Raw genomic sequence first — 21036 nt, forward strand, 5'->3', positions numbered from 1 at the left:
TTTCGAGGTGCCTTAGAGGTTCACAAATAACAGAGGGAAAACCTTCCATTCTGCGCCCATTTGTTGCCCTGCAAATGGAACGGGGGAAGCGACCGGAGCACCTCCACCCGAGAGTAAGCCTTAAGGTTCCCCCGAATGTGTGAGGAAAGCTTTTAAGGCGGGTTCGGGCGGAGCACGCTCAGCAACAGCCGGACCGAGAAGGAAAACAACGACCACCACTGAATAAATATTTCGTTATCCTGAAAAGTCCGTTTGAGAGAAGCATAGGCCAAGTTGGCTACTCTATGACACGTGAACTTCAACTCCCAGAATTCCTGAGCTAGCGCGACTGGGCCAGGAATTCTGGGAGTTGACGTCCACAAGTTCAGCCAAATTTGCCTATCGCTGGTTTAAGACATCCCTGCTGCTGCTCCGCCTCCTCCTCCCCCCCGCCTCTCGGGAAAGAGGGTGGGGCCTGTGTTTTGTGACGAGGCCCCGCCCCTCCCCGCACCGCAGGGGCGTCTCTGGGACGCCGCCGGCGACGTCATTAGCGCCGCCGCCGCAGGTGGCGCACGCTGGCTGGTCAGGGTGGGCGCGAGGCGGAGGCGGAGGCGGGAGAAGAGGAGAGGAGAGGAAGAGCAGAACCGGGCGCAATGGCGGCGCCGGCGTCGGCCACCCCACGCGCCACGGCGACCACGCGGCTGGGACCCCACGCGGCTGGCGGGGAAGCCGAAGCCGGAAGCAGCAGAGGCAGCAGCGGCCGCTAAGAAGCAGCAGCCGTCGCGTTCTCCACCGCCGCCGCCGTCATCCCCTTTCTCTCCCGTTTCCCCCGCCAGCCGCCCAGAGACGGACAGGAGGCGGCGGGGACTCGGGGATGGCGGCCCCGGGCCCCCTTCAGCCGCCGCCGGAGCTGCTGGGCCCGCGACTGCGGGCCGCCACGGAGGTGGTGCTGCGGGTGCCCACCCTCTTCTTCATCGACATCATCTTCAACTCGCCTCCGGTCTTCCCCGGGGATTCCTTCTGGGCCGGCCTCCTGGGAGGGCTCCTGCGACTGCTGGGTAAGCTTCTGGGAGTGGGACTCACCCTGAATTCCTCCCCCCATCTGTCCTCCCCCACCCCCCACCCCCCACGCACCCCTCAACTTCCACCCTCCCGTGGGTGAAAGTGGCCCACTCTCGCTGGCCCCTCTCCCCTTCTTCACTGGGGCAGAGGAGTGGGAGCGAAACACCTCCCACTTCCCTCCCCACTTCTCCCCCTCCTCCTCACTTTTTCCCTCCCCACTTCCCTCTTCTCCCCACCTTTACCCCTTCCCTCTTCCCTTCTCCATCTTCCCTCCCCACTTCTCTTCTCCTCCTCCCCATTTCTCCCCTCCCCACCTTTCTTCTCCCCACTTTTCCCCTACCCACTTCTCCCCTCTTCCCATCTCCGTCTCCCCTCCCCACTTCTCTTCTCCCCTCCCCACTTCTCTCTCCCTCTCTATTTCTTCTCTCCCTCTCCCCACTTCCCTTCTCCCCCTCCCCACTTTTTCCCTCCTGCTCCCCACTTCTCTTCTCTCCTCCCCACTTCTCCCACTTCCCTTCTCCCCCTTCGCTCTTCTTCCTCTCCCCATTTCTCCCCTGCCCACTTTTTCCCTCCCCCTCCCCACTTCTCTCCCCCACCCCAGGCACCTTTGGTCTGGCTGGCACCAGCATCCCCTCCCCTTTCTCCCCCCCACCCCTCCTTATATTTCCCCATTGCCAGCAACTCCCTATAAATAGGTATTGAAAAAGGCAATGGACAAACAAGCCTGCAGAGACTGTCAAGGGTTTTCAGCCTTTTGTGTTTGTGAATGTCAAGGGCGCTCAAAGGATGACAACCCCAGGAAGCCTCATCTGTGACACGTTAGTTGTGTTTAAACCACCTTTTCTTAAGCCAAATCCGCCTTCGGATCTCCCTATAAATCACACTTTGGTTTGGTTTTTCTTTTGCTTGAATCTAGGGTCATGGGTTAGGCCCCAAAACTCTTTTGTGTTGAGTCTCGGTAATGGGTAGTAGGAAGGAGGAAGTAGAGGAAATTATAAATCTCATGGCATTTTTGTACCATCTTGGAAGCTTTGTGACCCAAGAGCTTCGAAATGAATTTGTGGGGTAAAATGATGCTTTGCTTGGTTGGTTATTTGGCTCCTGATCTTGGTTAGGAGAGTGGTGTGAATGATTAGTTGCCCCTTATGAACTATGAGCGGATGGCTATTTTCTTGAAAGGGTTGGGAGAGAAATAGGATCTATCTGCAAAGCCTTTGTAAGAGACATGAGTAAGGAAAAATGGATGCAGCTTCTGTTGATAATTCAATTTAATAGGCCTCATGCAAGAGATGTTGGATAACAATTTTTTCTGAAGTGGTGTGGGGTTTCCTGCCTAAGCAGGGGGTTGGACTAGAAAACCTCCAAAGTCCCTTCCAACTATTATTATTGTTGTTGTTATTAATACAACAGAGGAAACGAGATCACTATTTCGTAATTCATCACCAGTCGGGCGCTTCCCAAGCGCCTAGGACTGCGTGATGTAGCGGCGAATTATGTGTGTAAAGCGGCCTTTTGCAATTGACAGATGGAGATTTTGTCAATTCTGATGGTTTTCAAATGCCTGCTGAGATCCTTGGCCCTGCGACCAGCGTGCCAAGTACCACTGGGACCACTTTCACTGGCTTATGTCAGAGTCGTTGCAGGTCGATTTTTAGATCTTCGTATTTCACTAATTTCTCTAGCTGCTTCTCCTCAATTCTGCTGTCCCCTGGGATTGCGATGTCGATGATCCATGCTTTCTTTTTCTCCACAATCAGGATGTCTGGTGTGTTATGCTTCAGAATTCGGTCAGTCTGAAGTCGGAAGTCCCACAGTAGTTTTGCTTGAAAAAGTGGTCAAAAATGAGCAAGCAAAACTACTGTGGGACTTCCGACTTCAGACTGACCGAATTCTGAAGCATAACACACCAGACATCCTGATTGTGGAGAAGGAGAAAGTATTATTATTATTATTATTATTATTATTATTAATATTATTATTATTATTATTATTATTATAGAATTTCTGAAGGTAAATACAAGAAGCTTCTCGTTTCATCCTTTTTTAAATTTTTAATTAATTTAATTTGATCTGATTGAGTGGATATTTGAGAACTGGTATCCTTGTTTCTTGGAAGGCAAAGATTGTGGATAGTTACATAAGGAAATAAAATAGAAAGGCATAATTGTTTACTCCACAAAATATTCTTGCTCTGCTTGAATTAAGAGGTTGACTTTTTCTCAGAAGCCCCAGAGGGGAGGATCAAAAGTAATGGGTGGCAGCTTCTTATATCAAACTTATAATTAGGGGGGGAAATTTTGTCAGTGAGAACAATTAATCAGCGGAATAGTTTGCCTCCCAGAGTTGTGGGTATTCTATCAATGGAGGATTTCAAAAAGAGACAGGATAACCATTTGACCCTCATGATTCAAGATCTCCTGCTTTGTGTAGGAGCTTAGTTCAGAAGATCCTTTCCAGCTCTACAGTTTTCTAAATAGGCCGTGTAGTGAATTAAGTAGAATCAAACTATTGTTTGTCTTTTACAAACTATCCAAGCTATTTGTCTTTTACAAACTATACAAGCTACATAGTACCATCTATGGCAGGGATGGCGAACCTTTTTTCCTTCGAGTGCTAAAAGAGCGTGCATATGCACAATTGCACATGCACGAGTGCCCATGTCCATAATTCAATGCCTGGGGAGGATGAAAACTGCATCCCCTGCTCCCCGGATGCCCTCTGGAGGCTGGAAACAGCCTGTTTCCCAACTTCTGGTGGGCCCAGTAGGCCCGTGTTTCACCCTCCCCAGGCTCCAAAGGCTTCCCTGGAGCCAGGGAAGGGTAAAAACGTCCTCCCCAGGCTCTCTGGAACCCGGAAGCGCCCTCCCAGAACCTCTCTGCGAGCCAAAAACCAGCTGGCCGGCACACACATGCACGTTGGAGTTGAGCGAGGGCAACGGCTTGGGTGCCAGCAGTTATGGCTCCATGTGGCACCTGTGCCATAGGTTCGGCATCACTGATTTATGGCATTGTCACTTAAGTAACATGTGCAGTGGGTTGCAGTTGTGTTTGAATGTAAACCCTGTGTCAATGAGAGGTCTTATTGCAAAACCTAAGCATGTTTTGCTAACCTCTGAAATGAAGGGGGAAGGGCTGAAGCATGACTAGCTTTCTCTGAATTTAGATCATGATCCATAAACTAACCGTGGCAAGTTTTGTTGCTGAAACTTCAACTTGGGGTGGAGGGGGCAAATAAATGGTACTAAGAGCCAGTCCTTAAAGTTAACGGCTATTGCAAGTGCCGGCAAAATCAAATTATCAAAACCTGGCAGCCCACCCGCACTTAACAATCATAGGGATAGTTGTTGCTGTTGTTGTTGTTGTTGTTGTTATTATTATTATTATTATTATTATTATTATTATTATTATTATTAATTAGATTTGTATGCCTCCCCTCTCCGTAGACTCGGGGGTGGTTCACAACAGTAATAGTACAATATATAACAAATCTAACAATTAAAAGTCACTAAAAACCCCTTATTAAAAAGAAACAGACACGCAAACATACCATGCATAAACTGTATAGGCCTGGGGGAGATGTCTCAGTTCCTCCATGCCTGGCGGCAGAGGTGGGTTTTAAGAAGTTTACGAAAGGCAAGGAGGGTGGGGGCAGTTCTAATCTCCGGGGGGAGCTGGTTCCAGAGGGTCGGGGCTGCCACAGAGAAGGCTCTTCCCCTGGGTCCCGCGAGACAACATTGTTTAGTCGATGGGACCCGGAGAAGGCCAACTCTGTGGGACCTAATTGGTCGCTGGGATTCGTGTGGCAGAAGGCGGTCTCGGAGATATTCTGGCCCGATGCCATGAAGGGCTTTATAGGTCATGACCAACACTTTGAATTGTGCCCGGAAACTGATCGGCAGCCAATGCAGACTGCGGAGTGTTGGTGTAAAATGGGCAAATCTTGGGAAGCCCATGATTGCTCTTGCAGCTGCATTTTTTTACGTTCCTCCACCACCCCATACCCATAGATGGGCTGCAAAGGTGGAACTGTGACGTGTGCTCGCCCCCCTGACTCTGAGTGCTAGCGGAGTCCAGCGCAATTATGCTACTGCACCTGGGCAGGTAGCGAAATTGTGCGCAGATACGCAGGTGCACCTGTGGCGTGTCCACACGTAGTTTCGCTACCTGCCCAGGTCCAGTAGTATAATTGTGCTGGACTCCGCTAGCACTAAGAGCCATGGAGACAAGCCCACATCACTGTTCCACCTTAGCATCTCACCTCTGCCCCTACCTATTTCACCTCCAACGCTTCTGACCGCCCTGTTGCCCCCAGCTGAGTTTCATTATTTTCCTCTACCGTTGATGTTGTACCTGGTTTGGACCTTCACAAGCCAGCTGCTGCTGCTCAAGGACTTCTTGAGGCCGACACCCAGAGCCTTCTCCAGGTCTCACATGGCCTTCTTACTTGCTTCGGAAGATACAGGCAACCTCACAAGGAGGGTGTGTATGACTAGGAGAAGGCATGCAAGACTTGGAGAAGGCTTTAGGCTGGGCTCATCCCAACAGCAGCAGGAGGATGAAGAAGATGGCAGGGTAGCGGAGGTGGCTGGCCGTGGTACAGGCTGGACTTAATCCCTGGATAGTTCAATGGATTTGCAGCTGGCTGAAGCGTAGACATCAGAGAGTTATTGTTAATGGCGAGTATTCTGAGCAGAGTCAGGTTACAAGCGGTGTGCCACAAGGGTCTGTTCTGGGTCCTATTCTTTTTAATATGTTTGTGAGTGACATAGAGGAAGGTTTGTTAGGAAAGGTTTGCCTATTTGCCGATGACTCTAAAGTGTGCAATAGGGTTGATATTCCTGGAGGCGTCTGTAATATAGTAAATGATTTAGCTTTACTAGATAAATGGTCAAAGCAATGGAAACTGCAGTTTAATGTTTCCAAATGTAAAATAATGCACTTGGGGAAAAGGAATCCTCAATCTGAGTATTGTATTGGCAGTTCTGTGTTAGAAAATACTTCAAAAGAAAAGGATTTAGGGGTAGTGATTTCTGACACTCTCAAAATGGGTGAACAGTGCAGTCAGGCGGTAGGGAAAGCAAGTAGGATGCTTGACTGCATAGCTAGAGGTATAACAAGCAGGAAGAGGGAGATTATGATACCGCTATATAGAATGCTGGTGAGACCAAATTTGGAATACTGTGTTCAGTTCTGGAGACCTCACCTACAAAAAGATATTGACAAAATTGAACGGGTCCAAAGACGAGCTACAATAATGGTGGAAGGTCTTAAGCGTAAAACGTATCAGGAAAGACTTAATGAACTCAATCTGTATAGTCTGGAGGACAGAAGGAAAAGGGGGAACATGATCGAAACATTTAAATATATTAAAGGGTTAAATAAGGTTCAGGAGGGAAGTGTTTTTAATAGGAAAGTGAACACAAGAACAAGGGGACACAATCTGAAGTTAGTTGGGGGAAAGATCAAAAGCAACATGAGAAAATATTATTTTACTGAAAGAGTAGTAGATCCTTGGAACAAACTTCCAGCAGACGTGATAGGTAAATCCACAGTAACTGAATTTAAACATGCTTGGGATAAACATATATCCATCCTAAGATAAAATACAGAAAATAGTATAAGGGCAGATTAGATGGACCATGAGGTCTTTTTCTGCCGTCAGACTTCTATGTTTCTATGTTTCTATGAACCACTGGTGGTGCTCGTGGCGGCAGGGTTGAAGTAGAGGGTCAGTAACAGTGGCAGGTAAGAGTGTTGGACCTTTAATTTATTTATTTTATTAATTAGATTTCTATGCCATCCTTCTGAGACTCAGGGCGGCTTAAAGACAAATACAATATGCGAGAAATCTAAAATTTAAAATACTCAGAAAGCATTAAATCTAAAAGCATGTAAAAAAACCTAACAAATGTCATATTCTATAACCCCAATTCATTTAAACACCAATCATTCATATCACATTTCATACTAGCATACATTATCAATTCAATCATCGGCTGTGGTTGGTGTTAAAATTCAATGACCCCAGGCCTGTCGGCAGAGGTGCATTTTTAAGGCTTTACAAAAGACTGGGAAAATTTACTTGAACCCCAGCATTGCAAGTACCACAATCACTGTAAAGAATGCCAAACGGGCAGAGATGGCCTTAACTGTGGCTCAAGGCTGGGACAGCTCCAAACTGGGGATGGGTTGGATCAGGTCGGGTCTTCACCTAATGACTGGATGGGATTCCCTTACAACAACGAGTCCACGAGAGGGGCGGCATACAAATCCAATAAATAAATAAATAAACAATGGGGACTGCTATGATTGCAACCCCAGGGCGCTCCACCCCCATTGCTGTGGTTGTGTAATGTTGTGCTGCATTGCTTAGCAATGGAAATTCCACTCCCAATTATTATCAATTGAAGGCTGCTGCATCTAATTATAGATGTTTCAGCAGCTTTGATTGAGATGGGTCATCCCTGGACTTATTTATTTGTTATTTATTTATTAATTTGACTTCTATGCTGCCCAATATCGCAGCACTCGGGGCGTCTTACGACAGTATAAAACAATGTAATACAATAATAGAAGATGTATTAATACAAAGCACATTAAAATAATAAAAACAATAAAATCCTATTATAAACCCAGAACAATCCAATCAAACCAACAAACAAACATACATGCGGCCCTATCAGGATAGGGAGTCACTTCTCACAGTCACTCACGCCCTTATCACCTTGAGGTTCAATGCTCTCTACATGGGGCTGCCTCTGAAGAGTATTCGGAGACTACAAATTGTGCAAAATGCAGCCGCGCAAGCTATAGTGGGGCTACCAAGATCTTCCCACATATTAACATCATTCCGTGAGCTGCACTGGTTGCCAATTGGTCTCCGGATGCAATTCAAAGTGCTGGTTATGACCTATAAAGCCCTACATGGCTTAGAACCAGACTACCTTCGGGACCGTCCTCTGCCTCATGTATCCCAGCGGCCAGTTAGGTCCCACAGAGTCGGCCTTCTCCAGGTCCCGTCGGCAAGATAATGTTGACTGGCGGGGCCTAGGGGAAGAGCCTTCTCTGTGGCGCCCCGGCCCTCTGGAACAAACTCCGTCCGGAGATACGTACCGCCCCCTCCCTCCTGATCTTTCGTAAAGCTTTGAAAACCTACATCTGCTGCCGGGCATGGGGGCCGTGAGTGATGAGACTGTCTCCAGCCGATATGATATATGATTGAATTGGATGAATGTGTGTGATTGTACATGGGGTTTTAAAAATATTTTTTAGTAAATTTCTGTAATAGAAACATAGAAAAATAGAAGTCTGATGGCAGAAAAAGACCTCATGGTCCATCTTAGTCTGCCCTTATACTATTTTCTGTATTCTATCTTAGGATGGATATAGGTTTTTCCCAGGCATGTTTAAATTCAGTTACTGTGGATTTATCTACCATGTCTGCTGGAAATTTGTTCCAAGGATCTACTACTCTTTCAGTAAAATAATATTTTCTCATGTTGCTTTTGATCACTGCCCTACTGTTCGAATTCTTTCTCAAATATGTTTTTAATCTTTTATATTTATTTAGATTTCTTACATATTGTTGTATTTAATTTGTACGCTGCCGCCTCAAGAAGGGCAGCATAGAAATCTAATAAATAAATACCTAAGCTATCAACACATTTAATTAGTTGTAAAATGCATTAATCAGTCGTAAAAGACACTACTGAATTAAATTGGGAATGTTTGGGTTCCACTAGTTGACGGTTCAAAGTCACGATCGACCCCCACCCCACCAAAAAGATACTTGCAAACCTTGATGTTCCAATGGCCACCCCTGGTCAGCGATCATTCGATTGCATTTTGGATTATTGCAGCCTCTCATGATCACGTGACCACAATTTATAACTTTTTTTCCTTCAAAAATTGACATTTATTCCTGACTTCTGACAAAACTGTCCCTTGCAAACATTAGGTTTGCTTACAACCACTGTTGCAACAAAAAAGATTGCAAAATCAAGTTGCTCTCATGATGATTCGTTTTATCATACCACTATGGCTGTAATTGCCAGCCTCCATGGTGGTCTTAAGCCAAATCCTACCTGGGTACCACCCTTTTTTGGGAATTAATGAAATGTTCTGCAACACTGACTCATGAGACAAGCCTGGATAAATTCCATGTAGATTTTGTTCAGTCCATATTGAGATTATTTGAATTGGCATTCACAAGGCAGAAATATTGTGCAATGCAACAATACTTGGTAGTATCCGTTCTCACCTTTACCAGGAAATCAAAATTGCAGCACCTTTCATACTCTAGTGCAGTATTTCCCAACCTTGGCCCCTTGAAGATATTTGGACTCTAACTCCCAGAATTCCCCAGCCAGCGAATGCTGGCTGTGGAATTCTGGGAGTTGAAGTCCAGATATCTTCAAGAGGCCAAGGTTGGGAAACACTGGTCTAGTGTTCGAATTCTTTCCCAAATGTTTTTAAAACATAAACCGTGTTCTTGTAGTTTTGATAGATAGGGAAGGCAAGTTTAAAGCAAAAACTTTTGAAATGCTTCCTTCTGAGGCAAGATCCAGATTTTCAACTGCAATTATGTATTAGGAAATCGTGTTCTCTTCAAAGCTTATAGGAAATCTGAGTATGTTGTCAAGTGTTTTGCGTTGCAAAACTCTTGTAGAAATATATTCTTCCTGCTTAATCCTGAACCAGTTTATGATTGCCATGTTCTTCTTTCTCTTTTAGCCCTTTTTAAAAAAGATTTGTCTTTTATGTAAAATCTGTATAAAATCCTCAGTAACCATAAATTAAAAAAAAACATGTAAGTGAAAGTTATTTTAACTGAGAAGTGCTAGCTTCCTTTATTTTCCAACCTTTATATTCTATGTTCTGTTATAGTTTTATTAATGTATGACTAAATTGACTTACGAACTGCAAGATAAGGACATGGAGGACTTTCACAAAAGCTGGGACAGATGGTATATCTGGGTTGCAAAAAATAAATTAAAATAAAATAAAGTAAAATGAAAAGAAATTAGAAACCCCAAATCCAAATTTAGAAACAATAAATTTAAATATCATCAACAAACATTAACAAACTATAGCACCACTATACCATTGAAGAAAGAAGGATATATGATTGATACAATAATATGGAGATTATAAGATTGTACTTATGTACTAAATGTATAACAACTGTAAAAAGGAAGATTTTCCTTTGTAAATTAGACGTAAGCTGCACATAGAAACATAGAAACATAGAAGACTGACGGCAGAAAAAGACCTCATGGTCCATCTAGTTGCCCTTATACTATTTCCTGTATTTTATCTTACAATGGATATATGTTTATCCCAGGCATGTTTAAATTCGGTTACTGTGGATTTACCGACCACGTCTGCTGGAAGTTTGTTCCAAGGATCTACTACTCTTTCAGTAAAATAATATTTTCTCATGTTGCCCTTGATCTTTCCCCCAACTAACCTCAGATTGTGTCCCCTTGTTCTTGTGTTCACTTTCCTATTAAAAACACTTTCCTCCTGAACCCTATTTAACCCTTTGACATATTTAAATGTTTCGATCATGTCCCCCCTTTTCCTTCTGTCTTCCAGACTATACAGATTGAGTTCATTTAGTCTTGCCTGATACGTTTTATACTTAAGACCTTCCACCATTCTTGTAGCCCGTCTTTGGACCCGTTCAATTTTGTCAATATCTTTTTGTAGGTGAGGTCTCCAGAACTGAACACAGTACTCCAAATGTGGTCTCACCAGCGCTCTGTATAAGGGGATCACAATCTCCCTCTTCCTGCTTGTTATACCTCTAGCTATGCAGCCAAGCATCCTACTTGCCTTTCCTACCGCCTGACCACTCTGCTCACCCATTTTGAGACTGTCAGAAATCACTACCCCTAGATCCTTCTCTTCTGAAGTTTTTGCTAACACAGAATTGCCAATGCAATACTCAGATTGAGGATTCCTTTTCCCCAAGTGCATTATTTTACATTTGGAAACATTAAACTGCAGTTTCCATTGCTTTGACCATTTATCTAGTAAAGCTAAATCATTTACCATATTACAGACCCCTCCAGGAATATCAACCCAATTGCACACTTTAGAGTCATCGGCAAATAGGCAAACCTTCCCTACCAGACCTTCCCCTATGTCACTCACACTATTCTTTGAGTAGTGCCAATTGTAAATAATGATACCAAATATGCTATACATAAAGCAGAATGCTTTTTTTTTCTTATCCTCCTTTCCTCTTCCCTTTTTTCTTTCTTCTCTCCTTTTTCCATATCTGTTTTATGTGTATATATCGTATATGTTGTCTTTTGTTGTGTAATTTTATTGTAAATATTTAATAAAACTTTTTTCAAACAAAGAAGTACAGAGATAAAAGACTAATCAAAACTTAGGAAAACATATAAAAAAAGAAGTTGAAAGAGATAAAAAAAGAAAATTATGAAAAATGTGCTAAAAGATTACTGCCACTTCCCTCCCCCTAGATAAAACAGCTTCTCTAATATTTTTTAAAGAATATCTTCTTTTCATAGCTCATCCCTTTTCAATAATCACATTATAAAAACTCAGGCAATATTAATCCGTAAAAGTCCAGCAACAAAAATAGTATATATATTTTAATCTTAAATAAATCCATGTTACCATCTAATTTATCACTTTCTTTTAAGAAATTGTTGGAAGAGTAAAAATCCCTATCATACACCAAAACACACACTTATTTTAACCAGGTTACATAATCACCCCAGCCGCCTCTCACCTACCTGCAACTTTAAATAAAGAGATGAAGAAACCTTTTTACTAGCATTATTGGTTGGGCTGCAATTGATTAAGCCTGGTCTCTCCAGGAAGCCAGCAAGAACTAATAATGAAACATGAAAGGAATCCCCTCAAGATAGGGGGGAATATTTGATCACAATGCTGCACCCTGATACCAGATCCCCCATAAAATTCCAAACCAAGGAAGAATATCTCTGATCACACACAAACATATGAAGAACAAAATATTATTTCACTGTAAAGAGTAGTAGATCCTTGGAACAAACTTCCAGCAGACGTGGTTGGTAAATCCACAATAACTGAATTTAAACATGCCTGGGATAAACATATATCCATCGTAAGATAAAATACAGGAAATAGTAGAAGGGCAGACTAGATGGACCATGAGGTCTTTTTCTGCTGTCAGTCTTCTATGTTTCTATGAACAGTTACAGCAACTGGGCATGGCTGGTCTATTGATAAGAAGGACCAAGGGAGACATGATAGCAGTGTTTTAATCCTTGAGGGGCTGCCACAAAGGGGAGGGAGGCTCATGTTATTTTCCAAGGCACCAGAAAGTCAGAAAAAGGAATAATAGATGGAAACTCACCAAGGAGAGATTCAACCAGGAAATAAGGAGACAATTTCTGACAGTGAGAGCGATCAACCAGTGGAACAGCTTACCTGCGGAGGTTGCGAGAGCTCCAACAATTGAGCCTTCTCAACTGTTCTCAGAAATGGTGTAGGGACTCCTGCTTTGGAGGATGAGGTTGGACTAGATGACCTACAAGGTCCCTTCCAACTCTGTTACTGTTACCCCGCAGGACAAGAAACCACTTTCTCCCCTACCCCCACGACTCCACACATCCCCAGGGCAGGAATTCCTCAATTTATCCATTTAACATACTTCATATCAAAGTCTATTTACTTCACGATCAAAATTCATTGTTACTATAAGTAGTACCACTCTCAGTGTTCTACTTCGCGAGCCCACTTTTCAACAGCTGAATTGTGAGTTTTGTGTTTCTGCTGTCAAAATAAATGCTACCGCAGTTTTTCTTTATTTTATTTATTTATTTATTTATTTATTTATTTATTTATTATATTTGTATGCCGCCCCTATCTGAAGACTTGGGGCGGCTCACAGCAGTAACAGAAACAATATAACAGTGAAACAAATCTAATATTAAAATAAAACATATCTAAAACCCCAGCAATTTAAAACCGTACGAAAGACAAGGAGGTGGGGGCCGTTCTAATCCCTGGGGGGAGTTGATTCCAGAGGGCTGGGGCCGCCACAGAGAAGGCTCCTCCCCTGGGGCCCGCCAAACAACATTGTTTGGTCGACGGGATCCGGAGAAGGCCAACTCTGTGGGACCTTATCGGTCGCTGGGATTCGTGCGGTAGAAGTTCCTTATTAATGGGCGATTATCATTTTAAAAGGTTATTAATTTATATATGAAAATTGACATAGAAGAGATATGGAGAAACTTTGAAATTTTACAGCCTAATCATCTTGAGACAGCTTAAAAGAGGTTTTAGCTAATAACATTTTTTGTACAACGTAAGAAACTGAGCAGCTAATTTTTATCCAGATGTCAAAAGTTAAGGAATTGATCTTTGCATAATACAATTTGTAAAATTGAACTGTTGTAAAGCAACTCGATGTGTTTGGTATTTTTTCAACTGTACTGTGAATGGAGAGAAAAATAAAAAATTATTTGCCAATAAATAAGCCCTTCATGGCATCGGGCCAGAATACATCCGAGTCCGCCTGCTGCCGCACGAATCCCAGCGAACGGTTAGGTCACACAGAGTCGGTCTTCTTCGGGTCCCGTCAACTAAACAATGTCGTCTGGCGGGACCCAGGGGAAAAGCCTTCTCTGCGGCGGCCCCAAGCCTCTGGAACCAGCTCCCCCCGGAGATCAGAATTGCCCCCACCCTCCTTGCCTTTCATAAGTTCCTTAAAACCCACCTCTGTCGTCAGGCTTGGGGGAACTGAACTACCCTTTTCCCCCTAGGCCTATACAATTTATGCATGGTATGTTTGTGTGTATGTTTGGTTTTAATAAGGGTTCTTTAATTATTTTAAACATTAGATTTGTTACATGCTGTTTATTACTGTTGTTAGCCGCCCCGAGTCTACGGAGAGGGGCGGCATACAAATCTAATAAATAAATATATTTATATATAAATATATAAATATAAATAAATAAATAAATGCTGCCACCATTTCAAGCTGGCATCTTTGGCTCATTTACCCAGCTATGGAATGGATCACATTTTTCTTCTAACAAAATCAAGAGGATGACATTTCTTTCTCCCCCTCCCCCCATTATAAAAAGATTTTTAAAGCTGTGAGGTCCTTATTCTCTCCTATCTTGTTTTCTTGTAGAAATTTCATTATCAAACTTGATAACTTCACTGATGATGTTACCTAGTTTGGTAATGAAACATCAGGCAACAGACAACCAAATTCTGAGAGTACCAAGGATTCCCTGATCCTGAACTGCAAATAATTCTCTCCTACTGATCTTTAAAGCGTCATTGTTTTCAGTTGCTCAGAAACATGTCCCATTAATAACTACAAGGAATCGCAGCATATCTATATTAACCCTGGTCAGGTAATTTCACTGTGTAATCATTCTGTTTACTTTTTAAAAGCCTTGATCTTTAACCTTTACCTAAAATTCCAGCAATTGTTTTCTTATACTTTTCTCCTCTTCTTTCAGGAACAGCTTCAGTAGTTTAACGTGTCCCTTTTGTAAATGCAAGATAAGAAAGCTTTCCAAACCATTTATTATTTTTATCCTCTTTTGATTACAGTATGCAGACATCAGCTGGCTTCATTTGTAAATCCCCTGTGTCATCCTTTTCCATTTCACTTTTATATTCTGGCATTTTAAAATCCATTTTTAGATCCACAGCATCTTTTTCCATGTTAACTTTTGCGATCTGGGACATTTTAAAAAACCCACATTCAAATCAGCTCAGTCTCGGTTTATCAAATAAAATTTGTTCTTCTGTATCCTCTATATACCTTTATATAAGGCAATCTTGTAAGTACTTTCTGAATATATTGTTCGCAAACAGCTTTAATTTCTTCTGCAGTTAAGTAGTGGTGCTCTGTTGTATGAATGGGTCACTTTTTCTTTAATTATATTTAATTTTCTCTGGTTCCTTCTGGTTGATCTTCAGAGTCTCCTCTTATGATCTGTTTGTTTTCCAGCCAGGAAAAGAAATACAGGAATATTTCTTACAGTGAATTTCAAAGTCTTCTGAAGATCAACTAGAAAGAACTAGAGAAAATTAAATATATTTTTTTAAATTAAATGCCCCTGAGAAAATATTCATTCCGGTCTGCCTAGTCCCTTAACTTTCCACATTCTAGTCCTCTTTTGCTGTTTTACAAAAATTAAATATTTTTTAAATCCTTAGACTTACAAAGAGCTGCTTTCATCCTGGGTAAAAGGAGATTTTCCCCACACTATGGGGGAAATATAAATAGGAAGGGACCTTGGAGGTCTTCTAGTCCAGCCCCTTGCCTATGGTAGGAGAGCCTATACCATTATGGATAAATGGCTGACCAGTCTGTTCTTGAAAACCTTCAGCAATGGAGCTCCCACAACTTCTCGAGGCAAGCTGTTCATTGATAAATTGTTGTCACCCTCAGGAAATTTCTTTAGGTCTACGTTGCATCCCTCTTTGATAAGCTTTCACCTATTTACTTCTTGTCCTTATCCAAAGACGGGCTACAAGAATGGTGGAAAGTCTTAAGCGTAAAACTTATTAGGAAAGACTTAATGAACTCAATCTGTATGGTCTGGACTGGAGGACAGAAGGAAAAGGGGGGGACATGATCGAAACATTTAAATATGTTAAAGGGTTAAATAAGGTTCAGGAGGGAAGTGTTTTTAATAGGAAAGTGAACACAAGAACAAGGGGACACAATCTGAAGTTAGTTGGGGGAAAGATCAGAAGCAACGTGAGAAAATATTATTTGACTGAAAGAGGATTGATTGATTGATTTGATTTGATTTGTATGCCGCCCCTCTCCGTAGACTCGAGGCGGCTAACAACAATAATAAAAACAGCATATGACAAATCTAATATTTAAAATAACTAAAAACCCTTATTAAGAACCAAACATACACACAGACATACCATGAATAAATTGTATAGGCCTAGGGGGAAAGGAATATCTCAATTCCCCCATGCTTGATGACAGAGGTGGGTTTTAAGGAGCTTACGAAAGGCGAGGAGGGTGGGGGCAATTCTGATCTCTGGGGGGAGCTGGTTCCAGAGGATCGGGGCCGCCACAGAGAAGGTTCTTCCCCTGGGGCCCGCCAAACAACATTGTTTAGTTGACGGGACCCGGAGAAGGCCCACTCTGTGGGATGTAACTGGTCGCTGGGATTCGTGCGGCAGAAGGCGGTCCCGGAGATATTCTAGTCCGATAGTAGATGCTTGGAACAAACTTCCAGCAGACGTGGTTGGTAAATCCACAGTAACTGAATTTAAACATGCCTTGGATAAACATACTGTATATCCATCTTAAGATAAAATACAGAAAATAGTATAAGGGCAGACTAGATGGACCATGAGGTCTTTTTCTGCCGTCGATCCTCTATGTTTTTATGTGCTCTTCTCTGTGACAGCTATTCCTCCACTACTGGAAGAGTATCTTGTCACCCCCTAATCCATGTCTTCGTTAGACTAGACCCGTGGTGGCGAATTTATGGCACGCAAGCCTTGCTCTAGCTTAGCTCCAGTGCACACCAACCAGCTGGTTTTTGACATGCGCAGAGGCTCTGGGAGGGCGTTTTCGGCCTCTGGAGCTTGGTGAGGATGAAAAATGGGCCTATCGGGCTGACTGGAAGTTGGGAAACGGGCAATTTCCAGCTTTTGCAGGGCCTTTGGGGGGAGTGAGAGGCCGTTTTCACCCTCCCCAGCTCCAGGGAAACCTCTGGAGCCTTCGGAGGGCGAAAAATGGGCCTACTAGAAGTTGGGAAATGAGGGAGCGGGGGCAGAGAATCGGTTGCGCATGCACTGGGCAAGGCAGCAGGAGGGATCAAATGCGCAGGGGCAGGGCATGTGGGGGGCACTGAACTACAGGTGTGGGCACATGTGTGTGCGCAATACTGCGTGTGCGCGCTTGCTTTCATCTCCCGAAGAAAAAAAGATTTGCCAGCACTGGACTAGACATACCTAGTTCCCTCAATTGTTCATCATATTATATGGAAGGTTCTTAACTTCTAGTAAATAGGTAATGTTGTTGTTGTTGTTGTTGTTATTATTATTATTATTATTATTATTATTATTATTATTATTATTATTTATTAGATTTCTATGCCGTCCCTCTCCAAAGACTCGGGGCGGCTCACAACAGTAATACAAAAACAATATAACAGTGAGATAAATCTAATATTAAAATAAAACATATCTAAAACCCCAACAATTTAAAACCATACAACACATACATAGCAAACATAAAATATAAAAGCCTGGGGGAGGATGTCTCAGTTCCCCCATGCCTGGCGATAAAGGTGGGTCTTGAGTAATTTGCGAAAGACAAGGAGGGTGGGGGCCGTTCTAATCTCTGGGGGGAGTTGATTCCAGAGGCCCGGGGCCGCCACAGAGAAGGCTCTTCCCCTGGGGCCCGCCAAACGACATTGTTTGGTCGACGTGACCCGGAGAAGGCCAACTCTGTGGGACCTTATCGGCCGCTGGGATTCGTGCGGTAGAAGGCGGTTCCGGATGTATTCTGGTCCAATGTGTAACGAACAGGGTCCTAAATTAGTTAAGGAAGGAAGTATCCGAAGACTCTGGACTGTGGACTGTGGCCTAGGCAAGGTGCTTCCCTCCCCTGCTCCCAGAACCAAAGGCAGCTATTGTACAAACATTTTGCAAGGAGATTTTGCATGGAGTAAATTCTTGTGTCTGATCCTCCTCTTCTCTTTGATTTTGGGAAGTAGTTCAATCAGATTACAAAAGGAAATGCTTTAGTAATTTGGCATACCTGATGGCCTACTGAATGCATATAAAAGATGTTGTAATTTATAGACATAATCAAGCTGGGTGTCCCACAAAAATTTGTAGAATCTGTTAACCGTAGTAGGCAATTAACAGGATGCACTATGAATCACAATATAATTACTGCCTTGGACAATTCATTCCAGTTTCCTATTTACCTTTCTGTAGAATCATAAGGTGTACTGTGTTGTGTGTAATGCATATTATAGCAGCCTGTCATTGAGTGATTTGTACAAAACCTTCGGCAGTTGTCTCTTTTAAAATCTGTTTAATTTAAGCATCATCTAACCCCCAATTCACTCTAGGTGGCTCAGTTTGGCCAGAGAGAGGTCCCAGATTCAAACTGCTGAACCGTTTTCTTCTCTTTTCATTTTTACCGCAGCAATTGGACTTGTTAGATCGGGCTATCGCAGCGGAATACGTGTAATTACTGTACTTAACAGCTGCCGTCCTCTTGTTGTTCAATCAGTATCATAGCTTGGGAGAGAGCGCATACATAATTTAAAATTCTGGTCTGTTGGGATTTGCTTCCCTGTTTGTTCAAAGCGAATTAAGCGTTCACTAACTGAATAATTACTGTTGAAATAAGTGCACGTAAGCTTAACTATTACTTTCTTTTTTTTTCTCCCCCCTGTAGGAATCTTGGTGTCCAGCATTGTCCTGATTCTGTCGCAACGGTCGCTTTTCAAGTTTTACATGATCAGCTGTGCTTTCCTGCTAGCTGCAACGTCAGTGTTGGTGAACTATTACGCTTTTTTGCACATAAACTTCCACAGTGCCTATTACGCAACACCTTTTGGAGTCCAGCTCCTTCCTCATAAAGGACCTTCCTTGTGGATGGCGCTTTCTGTCCTTCAGCTTGCCTTTGGGATCGGCTACGTCGCTCTTTTAAACATCGAGCCCGTATATTCTCAGCTGATCATCTTGGATTTATTGCTTCCCATCGTAGGCTTGATCTTCGACTTACCTTTACACTACAAGCAGGTTTTAGTGTTCGCCTCAGGTTCCATTTTGACGTTACACAGCTTGGTTATTTTATTTACTAAAATGAAATGGGTCTACTACTCCACCAGGTACGTCTATCTTCTCATTAGGCACATGTATCGCATTTACGGATTGCAGCTGCTGCTGGAAGACACCTGGAAAAGGATCCACTTTCCAGATGTGCTGCGGATTTTCTGGCTGTCGAGGCTGGCCATTCAAGCCGTCGTGCTGCTGTACGTTATTAAAGCCACCGAAACGGACCCGAGCGTGAAGTTCTACATGATTTCTTGGGACAATTTCTGGGAGTTACTTTGCAGCCTTATCATCAGTGGATGCGATTCCACGTTGACCGTGTTAGGCATGAGCGCTGTGATTTCATCCGTGGCTCATTATTTAGGGCTGGGTATTTTGGCCTTTATTGGGTCCACAGATGAAGACGATAGGCGGCTCGGTTTTGTGGCGCCGGTCTTATTTTTTATTTTAGCTCTCCAGACTGGCTTAAGTGGGCTAAAGCCAGAAGAGAGACTGGTCCGCTTAAGTCGAAACATGTGCCTTTTGCTGACGGCAGTCCTGCATTTTATCCACGGGATGACCGACCCTGTACTCATGTCGCTGAGTGCCTCCCATGTCTCCTCACTTCGCAGACATTTCCCCGTGCTTTTCGTCTCCGCTTGCCTCTTCCTCCTCCCGATTTTGCTCAGCTACGTCCTCTGGCATCACTATGCACTAAATACATGGCTGTTTGCTGTGACGGCCTTCTGCGTGGAACTCTGCCTCAAGGTCATCGTCTCTATCACTGTGTACATACTGTTTATGATCGACGGCTATTACAATGTTTTATGGGAGAAGCTGGACGATTATGTCTACTACGTTAGATCCTCGGGCAATATCATTGAATTTATCTTTGGAGTAATAATGTTCGGCAATGGTGCTTACACCATGGTCTTTGAATCAGGAAGCAAAATCCGAGCTTGTATGATGTGCTTGCATGCCTATTTCAACATTTACCTGCAAGCCAAGAACGGCTGGAAAACTTTCATCAATCGTAGGACGGCTGTCAAGAAGATCAACTCCCTTCCGGAGGTCAAAGGGGAGCGGTTGCAGGACATAGACGACGTGTGCGCCATCTGCTACCATGAATTTACCACGTCTGCCCGCATTACGCCGTGTAACCATTACTTCCACGCCCTTTGCCTACGGAAATGGCTCTACATCCAGGAGACCTGTCCGATGTGCCATCAAAAAGTTGACATTGATGAGAAGGAGAACTCCAATCTTTCAAACAACAATGCCTTCGTAGACCCCGATGAAAATGACCCTGATGAAAATCCCGCCGGGGAAGGAGGAGGAGGAGGAGGAGAAGAAGAAGAAGCGGATGCTGTTGAAGACGAAGTCAACGATGAGAGTACGGAGACCGAAGAAGAGACAGAGAGTTCGACTCAGTCCAGTACCACGCTAACCGAACAGCCCTCTGAACATCAGTCCTGACCTTGTGCTCGAGTTAAACTGGCAGATCTCCAAACCCCGCGGGGTGTTTGTGGAGTTAGGCATTGGAATAAAAGCTTCACTTCGTCAGCTAAGCACAAGAACGCAATGTCCAAAATTGTTGAATCTGTGAATGAGTTGTCATTTTACTGTGATGTGCTACTGTAAATATGGCTGGTATTAATACTGGTCTCTTTTGCGACCACTTTAAAACTTTATGTACATTATTGTACATGGAATAAAATGTTTTCAACTATTTTTTTAAGAAGTCGAACAAAACACTCCTTAATTAATATAAAATTACGGTGTGTACATTATATCCAAAACCTTTCACCTTTTGATAGTTTAAAAGCCAGGGGCTTTTAAGATAAGAATTGAATGCCATATGAAGAGGGACATTTCAATCCCTCTTCACTTCAATCTTCTGTTTAAAACCATTTTAGTTTGACTGCTAAAAATGAAAACCTAGGTTTCCATAAAAGATACCATTCCTTCTAGTATTTATTTATAGAGAAAAAAAAATGTAACTTGGGAAATGAAGGAAATACATTTATTTATGGAACTTTGTTATAATCTTTTTAAGCAGAAATCTGATTATTGTCAGTTACACAATGAGATTATCTGAATTCCTTGAAAAGAAAAACATTACTAAAATGCCAATAAATTCATAATAAAGGCGATTTCCACACACGTGTGTTTTTAACTATACCATCCTGTATGGCAAACCTAC

At 43.1% G+C, this 21036-nt stretch overlaps 1 protein-coding gene across 1 annotated transcript; it reads left to right on the forward strand.

The window, feature by feature from the left end:
- Positions 1 to 595: 595 nt before the first annotated feature.
- On the forward strand, positions 596 to 20994 carry RNF139 (ring finger protein 139). The gene is made up of 3 exons (XM_070748266.1): positions 596 to 668; positions 816 to 1037; positions 18475 to 20994. The coding sequence occupies exons 2-3, from the start codon at positions 854 to 856 to the stop codon at positions 20307 to 20309; spliced, it is 2019 nt and encodes a 672-aa protein (XP_070604367.1). The 5' UTR covers positions 596 to 668; positions 816 to 853; the 3' UTR covers positions 20310 to 20994.
- Positions 20995 to 21036: the final 42 nt, after the last annotated feature.

This window comes from Erythrolamprus reginae, chromosome 3 (assembly GCF_031021105.1).
Source record: "Erythrolamprus reginae isolate rEryReg1 chromosome 3, rEryReg1.hap1, whole genome shotgun sequence".
NCBI classification, from domain to species: domain Eukaryota; kingdom Metazoa; phylum Chordata; class Lepidosauria; order Squamata; family Dipsadidae; genus Erythrolamprus; species Erythrolamprus reginae.

Excerpts from the sequence above, each read along its gene's own strand:
- RNF139 (XM_070748266.1), top strand. The coding sequence starts at position 854 with ATGGCGGCCCCGGGCCCCCTTCAGCCGCCGCCGGAGCTGCTGGGCCCG. Across the intron at positions 1,038-18,474 it reads AGGGCTCCTGCGACTGCTGG|GAATCTTGGTGTCCAGCATT; the intron begins GTAAGCTTCTGG and ends TCCCCCCTGTAG.